Source organism: Geospiza fortis, unplaced genomic scaffold (assembly GCF_000277835.1).
Source record: "Geospiza fortis unplaced genomic scaffold, GeoFor_1.0 scaffold172, whole genome shotgun sequence".
NCBI classification, from domain to species: Eukaryota; Metazoa; Chordata; class Aves; order Passeriformes; family Thraupidae; genus Geospiza; species Geospiza fortis.
This window is the reverse complement of record NW_005054309.1, coordinates 5,005,776-5,016,932: the sequence shown is the minus strand read 5'-3', so window position 1 is coordinate 5,016,932 and position 11,157 is coordinate 5,005,776. Positions and strand designations below refer to the sequence as shown.

The following is an 11,157-nucleotide window of genomic DNA, read 5'->3' as shown; positions in this document are numbered from 1 at the left end:
GTATTTTACTTTCAACCGTTTCACTTGCTCACCTTTCAAAGGAGGAGATTTGCCTACCTTCCCTTGCAGTGGCAGGATGGCCTTTGAGAGGGTTTATTTTATTAGGGGCACACTAGGTGGTTCAACAAGATGATTTCTGGTGACCTGCTTTGTTGAGGGCTGCCAGGGTGCTTTCTGCTAGAACCAGTCTTTTGTGTTGCTGACAGATGGGTTTGAGGGGAGCTCAGGGAGCAGAAAAGCAGGTTTTGAGCAAATTCTTTCAGAGCATTGGCTGACTATGAGCTCAGGTAAAAGGAGATTGGTTTTTATAGGCCCTTTGCAGCCAGCTGTCAGTGTGGGCTCCTTTACTGTCTGTCATTACATGGAGGGATCGACTGTGTCAAAATTTATCTTTCCCTGAGCTGACACATAATACCTCAGTGGTGCTTGCACAGCTGCTATGTTCTTCGTCCTCCTCAGTTGTCAGTTTCTTAAATGGATATAATCCATTCAGCAGATTTCCTGGAACTTCTTTCTCTGAACATAGCTGTGCAGCTTTCTTACTCCTTTAAAACTGCAGGGTCCTCCTTGACCACCTCTGCTTGGGCAAATACCAGGCTGGAGCAGAGGCAGGAATAGTGGGTTTATATTTTAATTTTTTTTTTTCAGCATGTCTGCTCTCCTTAATCAAGAAATGTAGCAGCTTAATTTCTGCATGGATACTTGGGTATAACTCTGTGAGATTGATCTTTGTCTTTAAGTTTTTGTTATAATGAATGCCCCCTAAATGTAAGCACAAAAAATCCATGAAATACTGTATTCTCTTTGTTTTCCTGGGAGGTCCAGCAGGTTTTTGGCCTCATCCAGTCCCCAATTTAGTACCTGAAAGATGATACCATAACTGGTTGTGTGGCAGCCTCTACTGCCAAATGTGATTCAGACTGGCTGCTGGGCTGTTGAGGGGACATTTGTTTAGGATTCAGTTTGCGTTGGGAGGAACACCAGTGAAGCACACAGTGCTGTGCACAGCTATTGGAATAACTGTCCTTGCCTGGATCTCTCTCATTCTGTTCCTGTAAAGCACCTGTGCACACCTGTGGGTAGAGTAAGAAACTCTTGATAGTGAGTTCAGTTGTAAGTGAGCTGGTCAGATTTGAGCAGTCATTGGGAACAGTCCCTGTGCTCTGCAGTCTTGGAATAGCCAGCTAAGAATATCAGCAACCTCCTGCAAAGAGTGGGAGTGTGTTTTGGAGCTTTCTGAAAATGGAACCTCACTGTTAGTGGTAGTCTTAGCTCAGGTTCAGGCTGTATTGAAATTGCTGCCTTTTTGATTTCACATGCATTCTTGTAACAAAAATATTTTTGTTTTAGGGATTTATCAAAGATGTTCATGAGGACTCCCTCACAGTTGCATTTGAAAACAAGTAAGTATTTTATTTTTAAAATAATTATTTGAATAAATATTAGGTTATTTCAGCTTTTGCTGGTTCTTTTGTTTAATTGTTTTGCCTTCAAGAGGAAGGAGATTTCATTAGATACAGTTCTAGAAGTACAGGCTCACTATTGTGTTCAGCTTCCATGAACTGCCTTCTTGAATCTGTATCAGACCTCAGTTCCTCAGTTACACAGTCCTGTACATTCTTTGGTATCTTTAGTGATGCCCATAGGTGTGACAGCCAAATTTAATTAACATAGGAATCAGTGGCACAGGCTTGATAATCTTACCCAAAAGTAGGAAATTATGGAGAATACCAAAGTACTCAAATGAGCAATTCTGTGTCTGCTGTCTGGAATGCTGACCTGTATTCTCAACCAGAGAAAAGTAAAAATATCCTGATGATGATTTTTTTCTTTTAACTATTAGGATGATAAATATACATATATATCCAGTCAAAAGGCCTATTGTTTTTGAGAGGAAAAGAGTGCAAATCTGTTAGCAAATCTTGAAAAAGAATTCTCCATGAGGTCCATTTAATTTAATATATAAACACAGCAGTACTGCTGGGAACTTGTAGTGGCAAGCCAAGGATAATCCACGGGCTGGTAAAGTACAAATGAGTACCTGTTGTTCAGTGTCTGACTGATAACACTGTGGATTACCTGGGAGATTTCAGTGCTAATTCCAAATGCTCTGTGAGCTACATCCTCTTTCCTGTTTCTCTTCCAGTTACTAGGTGGAGATCCTATAAAATGTGTCACCTTTGATGTGAAAATTGTTATAACCTTTGCCAGCTCTAACCTGTAGATTAGTCTTTGAGCCTTTCTTGAAGAAAGATTGCTGGGTAATAAAGGTAATGCTAGGGAGTGTGCAAGTGTTTCTTCATAACCAGTATTTATAATCCTGCTGACAGAATCCCAGGTGTGTATGTGTGTGTACATATATACATGTGTGTGTGAAAAGAAATCCTTGGAGGGGAACATAAGTAATCCTGGGGTTTACCCTGCAAAACCCAGTGTTTGTTTCTTTCTAACCTATGCTTTCTAGTCCTTCTTTTATGAAGACAGTTAGAAGATGAGGTGGCAACCAGAATTTATAGTAACACTGAGGTGGTTATGGAACTTGCTGCTGTCTCCTAGGTTTTCATATCCTCACCCCAAAACCCAACAAACACCAAAAAAAATTTAAATCCTTCATTCTATCCATGGTCTAAGAACATGTGACAAATCATGAGTCTCATCTTCAACATCTATATTACTTTGTAAAGAAAAGTAATTGCTTCTCTTTGCATTTAAAATACATACTTTCATGTCAGAAACCAAGTAAGCTAAAGGAAGTGCCAGGGGCTCACAGCAGGAGTTGGATTGTTGGCAAACCATTTCTAGTGTTTAGTATCCATCTCATCCATGTGTTCTACAGAAAGTCTGGCAGCAGCAGCCATGTTTCAAAAAGGATGGGCTGCCACATATGTAGAGTGTTCTGTTGACTAAAAATAGATCTGATCAGGAAGTGTGTACACAGTCAAATAGTTCAGTGACGTAAATCTGATCAATTGGGATGCTTTTTACAGAGTTAAATTCATGAGGGCTTTAGTGGAACCAAAACTGGCAAGTGTCCTGTGCTGAGAGCATCAGTGTTGTGATAGTGATAATCACTAACAAAAACACACATCTACCCCACAATAGGCAGTCTAAACTGTCACTTTGCATTTTCTGCTATTGTTAGCTAATCTTTATCTACAGCTATTGTAAGGTTCCCAAAGTTAAGTGTACCAGCACAGACTGCTAATGATGATTTTGTGGCCATAGCAACACTCAGTCTCTGGGCAGGTAGCCTTAACTCTTTTAAGAGAAATTTTCTGAGGGCAAGGAGGCAAGGAATGAATGCAGAAGCTTCAGGACCTGGAAACTTTTATTACTGTTAGATGGAAAATTGGATCTTGAGGTACAGTTTCATGGAAGCTCATTGTAGTTTGAAGCAGCTGTATTGCAGGAGAGGCTTCTGTGTTATAAGCAAGCAATCCTTTTCTGTGATTTGTGCCATGTAGCTTAGGCATCAATTCTGTGAGATTGTCTTTGTAGGTAGTTTGTATCCCATCACAGGTAATTTCTTAAAACCACCTGAGTTTGCATTTCACCAGTGAAGTGCTCCAATTCTGGACTTAGACAGTTTTGCCACCAAAACTTGGACTCCTATTCTGAGAGCTGAGGTTTCTGTGCACTTTCCACTGTGTGCTTCCTCCACTGGCAGGGAGGGGAAGGAAAAACCCAAACCATGAGATTAGTAACTGTTATATTTGCAACAAGGACATTTTAATTGCAACTGATTTTTTTTCCAGCCCCCTTTACCATTTCTCAGAAATAGAATGTGATTTAATTAACATTTTGTGGCTGAAATACCTTCCAACCTAAAGAAAAGCTATCCATGTTGTAGAATCCTCAAGGCTGGAAAGGCTGACGTTTGGTCCTCTGAGATCAAGCCCAGCTGTTAGTCCTGCACCACGGTGTTCACCACTATGGAGGTGCCACATCCATGTGCCCTTGGAGCACCTCTGGGAATGGAGATTCCACCACCTCCCTGGGTAGCCCATACTAATGTCTGACCACCCTTTTAGTGAAGAAATTTTTCTATTTTTTACTATCAGTCTAAATGTCCCTAGCACAGCTTAACACTGTTTCTTCTCAGCTCCCTGAGCCTCCTTTTCTCCAGGCCAAGTTCCCCCCAGCTCCTTCAGCTATTCCTCATCAGTTCTATGCTCCAGACTCTTCACCTTGTCCTTCTCTGAATGTGTTCTAGCACCTCAGTAATAATCTTCATGCATTTTTGTTGTTTTTCAAACTATAATTAAAAGAAAAAGTTTATTAGAATGTCTAGGTTAAAACTATATGATACATAAAATCTCTATTAAGTGAGGCACTTGAGTGTAAGCTGTGGTTTCAGAGCAAACATGTAAATGTATCCATCTTCTCATCTGGGAAGTTGCAGAAGTGCCCTTTGCTCTTTATGCTCAGCCTTGTTCTGCTAAGGCAGTCTGCTCTGTCTGCAGGATATTAAAAGTCAGCAAAGCAAATGGCTTGCAGTAATCCTGACTCTTACAAGGGTTTGTGCTGATTCTGTTGGTGTCTAATGTGAATCAGATGGGCAGAAAGGATGGATGTTGCAGTGCTTTGACAGACACCATTAAAAGTCCCTCAGATATTCTAAATTAATATGGGTTTTTTGAAGGGTCTTTCCCCTGGTTTTATTTCAACCTTTGTAGAGTCTTTGGTTGCATTTCTGACTAAGAGTGAGGAACAGCTGATGGCATTCTGTGACATTCACAGAGTAGAAAGAGAAAGAATTTCAGGAGAACACAGTGGATTTAATTGCAGTAGTCTTCATAAAATGCACTGGAAACATACACTTCTACAAATAAAATATTTTTGTACAGCCAACTATAGTAAAACAAATAGACTTGCTGTATAAGGAAGTAAACCTTTATTTTGTATGCCTAGAAATAGTTGGTATTGAGAAGCAGATATAAGGATATGTTTTGGTCTGAATCTGTTACTGGGGAACATGAAAATTTTTTGCAGATGTGGAGTTTTGTTAAATATTGGGGTCAGACTTTCCTGAAATGCATAAAACTTCGGTGGTAAGCAGTTGAAATGCTAAAATGAGGTGGAGAAATGGATGAACCCCATAGTGGACTGCAAAGTTGAACTTAAATCTGTGTAAGGGCTCTATGACTTGAGTAGGAATGTTAACTACATCATACAATATCTTTCAGTAATAAAATCCATTAGTTAATTTTTTCAGTTAATTTAAAAAATTTCCCAGCTACTACTTTTGCCTTGCCATGATTATGTTGTTCCTCTGCTTACAAGATTTGTTTTCTAGCAATAAGAAAACAGCCCTCATTATATGGAAAGAAAGAATTTTAATGAAATAGAATACTAAATTAAAGAAAACAATAGGAAAATTTGAGAATTAATGTGTAATGCTTCTTCAACTTGCAGTTGGCAACCAGAGCGCCAGGTGCCCTTCAATGAAGTCAGATTACCACCACCCCCTGATATCAAGAAAGAAATTGGTGAAGGAGATGAGGTGGAGGTGAGTGAATGCTCATGAGCTGTGCTGGTCTGGAACTCATTGTCCATTCCAGGCAGTGGTGAGGGGTGTAAGGGCATACCCAAGGTGAAGGTTTAAAATGGAGCATGTCTCCATAAAAAAGTTGTGAGCTTCTTTCTTCATTATACATGCACATGAGTGAATTATGCTTGTATGTGCTTTCAGTGGTTCTTACTGTTTTCATTTCCAGGTTTATTCTAGGGCAAATGACCAAGAACCTTGTGGCTGGTGGCTGGCAAAAGTTCGAATGATGAAAGGAGAGGTAAATTATTTTAAAACTTACTGATTTCATGCTTAAATACAGTAAATAGAAGTTCTTTGTCATGAAACAGCTCTGAATAAAGTACTACAAACATGACAAAAGAGAATTACAAATTGTGACCATTTTGGAATGACCTTTGCTGCATTGCACGGCAGAGGGTCATACCCTCAGAGCTGAGCAAGTGACTTCCATTATCTGCAGTTAAATTGCTTGAAGGACTGAAGGCATGCACAAGGACAGGATTTCTGACAAACCTGTTTTGTGGATTGAACTCTGTGCTGAAAATCAAGTAAAGCACCTGTGGTTAAAAGCTGTTTGTCATCTGTATATTAGGCCAAGCTGTTGCTGTGGGTGTCTGTGGGTTGGTTTTTGTGTGTATGTTTTTACTGAGTGTAGTGGAAGGACACTGCTTGTTTTGTTTTTACATGTGTCAAGTTTTTATTTTACCATAAATAAATGGTTGTTTGCAGCTGGCAATTAACTTGCAGATTCAGACACTTGAGTGTATAGAGGTGTGGTAGTGTTTGACCCAGTCTCATTAAAGCTTTATTTTGTGAAATGACAGCAAGAGAATTGAACTTCCTAGGGGAAAGAGTCCTGTGTTTTGCTGCTTTGCTGTATCAGATTCCTAAAACCAAAGGAAACAGTATTAAAAAAATAATTCTCCGATTTCTAGTATTGTTTAAAAACAGTCAACAAATACCAACTTTCGTTGAGCTCTGTAAGGGCAAGGTGGTAGTAAAGACCTACCAGAGGTAATAACAATACATTGATACATTTCAAAACAGCTTTGTGTAATTTGGATGATACTTAAAATAAGCTTAAAACTTGTAATTAGGAAAAAGTGTGTCATTATCAGACTGATTTCCTTTTTCTGGATATTAAGCAAATTGTGTTGAGACAAACAGATCCCAGTTTTGAAGGAGGAAGAGGTGAATGAACTGCTGCACCCCTAAACTGCACCTAGGTGGAAGGGAGGAGAGGAGAAGGCTGCATCCCTAGCACAGAGCCAGGCTGCAGGGATGCTGTGCACACAAGCTTCTTTAAACTTGCATCTGTTGGGTGGAAGCGTAGGAGTAGATTATTGGTAACTTAAATCATCTTAGTTCTCTTGCCCACCTAAATTTGGCAGTGTGTGTCAAAAAGCTGGAGTTTCTGGATTTGCTTTGATCTTGCATGATTCCCAGGTAGTTTGCCCATTGAATCAGTGGATTCACCTTGTTTGTTTTGGTGTTGCAGAGTAGATATTTCTGTGAAGAAGTGTTGTCTGTGTGACACATTTTAGAATTAGAGCTCCAGTAAACACTTTGGGTTTTGGAACTTGAACTGAACTAATGAAAATATTTGAAAGAGATGGGCATGAGAAATATCAATCCAAGATGCTGTTGTGGGGGACTGAGGCTATGCTGATAACAATGCCCTGACTTCAGTGGGGGAACACAGGGATGCTGAAATATATCCAGCCTCATTTGTGTGGAAATGTCTCATTGTTTTAGGGTTTTGTATATATATTCATATTTTGTGCTTCCTTGCTGATGCTGGTAATATTACTATGTCTTCTTTGTTCCTTACTGAAGTTCTTATTTTAAAAAAACTCTCACAGTTTTATGTCATTGAATACGCTGCTTGTGATGCCACTTACAATGAAATTGTCACTTACGAGCGACTGCGACCTGTGAATCAGAACAAAACTGTCAAAAAGAACACCTTCTTCAAGTGCACCGTGGATGTTCCTGAAGACCTGAGAGATGCGTGAGTAGCTCTGACAATTCCAGAAGGCTTTTGCTGTATGGAAAGGGGAGAAGAGCCCACCTGGCTTCTGTTTTAGAGGCTGATTGACAGCTCCATGAGGAGCCTTAAGGATGGTTAGGGCTGCACAAGCTCATTTAGAAACTGCTGACTGGGACCCCTGCTGAGCTGTCAGGGGTGGGACAGAGGGCAAGTTCTCAGGTGGGGACTTAGTGCCTGTACAGGTGATTTACTTCACAGTGGGCCTGTTACTGAGGCTTTCCAGTTAACCCTGGTGCCATAGAATCCACAGGGAAACTGGAACTGTGTTGAGGAGAATGGAAGCTTTCCTGTTTCTAAACAGTCCTTGCCATAAACTACTGAATGTTCTTGGGTCTGATCATCTTATTACATGTTCAGTTTTGCTGCAGCTTGTTGAAATAACAATCATTTTGTCTCCTTAGGTGTGCTAATGAAAATGCACATAAAGATTTCAAGAAAGCTGTTGGAGCATGTCGAATTTTTTATCATGCTGAAACTGCTCAACTAATAATACTGGTAAGTAATTGCTTCTGTCTTAATGTTCTATGAATTCCCAGTATATTATTTACAGGAAATACGTAGCCAGCTGTGTGTGTATATGGAAAATGGTTTAACTTGTCAAGCTATGTAAATTGTGAGAGATTTAATATAAGTAGATGCATTTAATCTTTGGGGGTAAGGCCTCCAATGCATACAGCCTAAATTTAGGAGCAGCTTTGAGTCTCATTGTTTGTCATTCTCAGCTAAGTTCTGTTTCACTGATTTTAGCAGGTGGCTCAGAGGTCAGTCATCTCCCTCCACTCTGGAGCAATAGCTTTCCCCTCATGCTGTATTACATTGTAGTTTGACCCACAGCTGCGTTTCCCTGTGGAGAACTGCACCAGCTCAGTGTAGCATTAAGGAATTGTTCATTTAGATGCCTCTGTGGTGGTTTTCTTACTACGTAGGGTTGTCCTAGCTTTGGTTTTTCTTCCTAACTATATGTACTCAGTATTATCCACTTGAACCTCACTCTGCAGGATTGTGTTGTCCTTGATTATTTCCTTAGCTCTCTTATTCATACACAAAATGACAAGTATGTATATGGTAGAAAGATTTGTTTAGGCAACATCAAGGGGAAAGGGTTACTGTGTAATTCAGCAGCAATGTCTTTAATATAGAACATGCTGTGAGTGAGAACCAATAGTTGGTGGTGGTGATGAATTTCTCATGCTTTGTTTTGAGGAAAAACAATGTTCATGTAACTTCTGGAAATTGAGATCATGTTTATGACTTAGTTTCAGTAGGTTCCTGATTTATGCTTTGAATGTAGATTTGCTTACAAAGCCAAAGCTTAGGTTCCCTCTCTCCTGTAGTCTGCCAGTGAAGCAACAGTGAAGAGAGTGAACATCCTCAGTGACATGCACCTGCGCAGCATTCGCACCAAGCTCATGCTGATGTCGAGAAATGAGGAAGCTACAAAACACTTGGAGGTAAAGCCACAGCTTGTGGCTCTTGTTGCTTGAAACTGAGCTCAGAGCAGTGCATTACAGTGAGTGCACGTGGATGAGTCTGCCTTTGTTTTCCCTTCAGTGCACAAAGCAGCTTGCTGCAGCATTTCATGAGGAGTTTGTAGTCAGAGAAGATTTAATGGGACTTGCTATAGGAACGCATGGCAGTAACATACAACAAGCCAGAAAGGTTCCAGGAGTTACAACCATTGAGCTTGAGGAGGATACCGGTACTTTCAGAATCTATGGAGAGGTAAGGGAGGAACTTCATATGAATCCTTGGAGCATTTCACTCTGTATCTGCTTTTAGAGTGTCGAGAGCTGTACCCAGAATTAAGAACAGAAAACAGCTCCTGAGTTTTTGTGTGAGTGTTGTGTGTGTTGACATTATGGCAGCTTCTACTGCATTTATTTGAAGCCTTTGTTGCAGTGGTGACCTCCATGAGGTGTGTTCTGTCCTAATCACTCAATTTTGCTGTATATCCGGGGTCAGCCTGAGAGAGGTATCATTTCCTGCTGTTTTACTTGATCATGGGTTTAATTGGGTTTCTTTTCTCCCTCAGAACCTTACTGGTTCTTCTTCTCCTCCTTCTCCCCCTTCATATGTGTTTTACTGTGTGGTGTCTGCTTCTCTCATCTATCCAGGTGTGTTAAAGCCTCTATCTGTTGCTTCTAACTCTTACATTTTGGCAGTTTAATGCTGGCTTTGGCAGAACAATGATTTGCTCCAGGTTGATTCCATTTGTGTGACTCTTTTGTATCTCACAACTGCCTTGAAATATAGTTGGTCCTTGGGCGAAAACAAGGGTCCATTCAAGAAGCAGAAGGCTAGTGACAAAATGCCACTGTCACCAGGGCTCTGTCAGAAAAATTTTGAGGGTTTTTATCCCTTGTCCCTAACTCTACAGGTGTGACTGAGTTTTTGATGTTAACAGTTCTGAAGATCTGTGGTTGTCTCCTGTGTCAGGAATCTGAGGTCTTGAATTCTGCTCCATCTATGTCAGGAGTAGCACCTGGTTGTGATCAAAGGTTCAGATGAAGTTGATCCTGTGGAGAGAAGGTCAAACTTCTGTACTTTGCGATATCTCTGAAATTGTCCTTTTTTTGGAAACCTTAAATGCTTCCAGGGTATCAGGTTGGCAGCAGATCCTTCTTTGATCTACTACTGCCAGTAAATTGCATCTCAGTTCCTGAGGAAGAATGGGACAAGTTTAAATGTAGTGGAATGTCCAGTGTATTCCAGTTTTGATCTCCTGCATGTGAATGATGTGATGCTGGAACTTGTGGAAAGGTTATGACTGTCACCAGCCTCTTACAGAGGGGCACAGCAATGATTATAAATACCAGATGCCCCCTAAATAAAAACGCCTTTAGGCACATCCAGCCTTGTCCTTCATAGAAGTGATAAGTGCTTCTAAAAATGCCAGGCAGCTCAACTATTCCACTTGATAAGGTTTTCAGCATCTGGCTACACTTGCCTATTCTTTTTGCCTCTCTTCAGCTGCAGTGGGCGTCCAGCCAGGCCCTGATGGCTGAATGCACAGGCAGACAATTTCAGGCTGAGATGTGTGGGTGTAGTGAACCAGTGTTGTTGACATAGCAGTCATGGTCTGAAGGTTTCCCGTAGCTGATGTTTTGCATACAAATAAAGGTTCACTGCTCAGGGCCAGGCTATCTGAGGGAAGAAACATGAAGATAAGTTTTAAAGAGTATTGGAAACCTCTGTGGATAGAAGGAATCTAAACTGTATGGCATGCTGTTTATGCATTTATCCCTGTCTGGTCAAGGCCATTTTGGTTTCAAGGCCCTTTCCTGGTTGCCTGAACTTCTGATTGTGATGCCTGTACAGATCACAGGCCTGTGAACTTGTTTGGACAGTGCAGCTTGGACTACTTATGGAAACTTGTGCTTCCCAGAGAGGGAGAGCTGTGTCAGAAATAGAAAAGTTCCTCTTTGACCTTCATTACTGTCAAAATGGAATTGCAGTCAATTATTATGCAATTCTTAACACTGGTATGTATAATGCTGAATTTAGAAAAATATCCTGCATATAATTTTTCTATTACACTCTTTGGTAGCATGGACATGTCTTGATTGTTTGGGCTGCT

General features: G+C 40.6%; 1 protein-coding gene across 2 annotated transcripts in view; it reads left to right on the top strand.

The window, feature by feature from the left end:
- Positions 1-1,354: 1,354 nt before the first annotated feature.
- The window catches only part of FXR1 (FMR1 autosomal homolog 1), a 21,915-nt gene continuing 12,112 nt past the window's right edge, over positions 1,355-11,157 (top strand). For both annotated transcript variants that reach the window (XM_005419009.2, XM_005419010.1), the window contains exons 1-7: positions 1,355-1,403; positions 5,416-5,509; positions 5,718-5,789; positions 7,393-7,541; positions 7,982-8,075; positions 8,915-9,031; positions 9,132-9,302. In XM_005419009.2, coding sequence (XP_005419066.1) covers positions 5,775-5,789; positions 7,393-7,541; positions 7,982-8,075; positions 8,915-9,031; positions 9,132-9,302 — 546 coding nt within the window. In that variant the 5' untranslated portion in view covers positions 1,355-1,403; positions 5,416-5,509; positions 5,718-5,774. The remainder of the gene's footprint in view (positions 1,404-5,415; positions 5,510-5,717; positions 5,790-7,392; positions 7,542-7,981; positions 8,076-8,914; positions 9,032-9,131; positions 9,303-11,157) is intronic.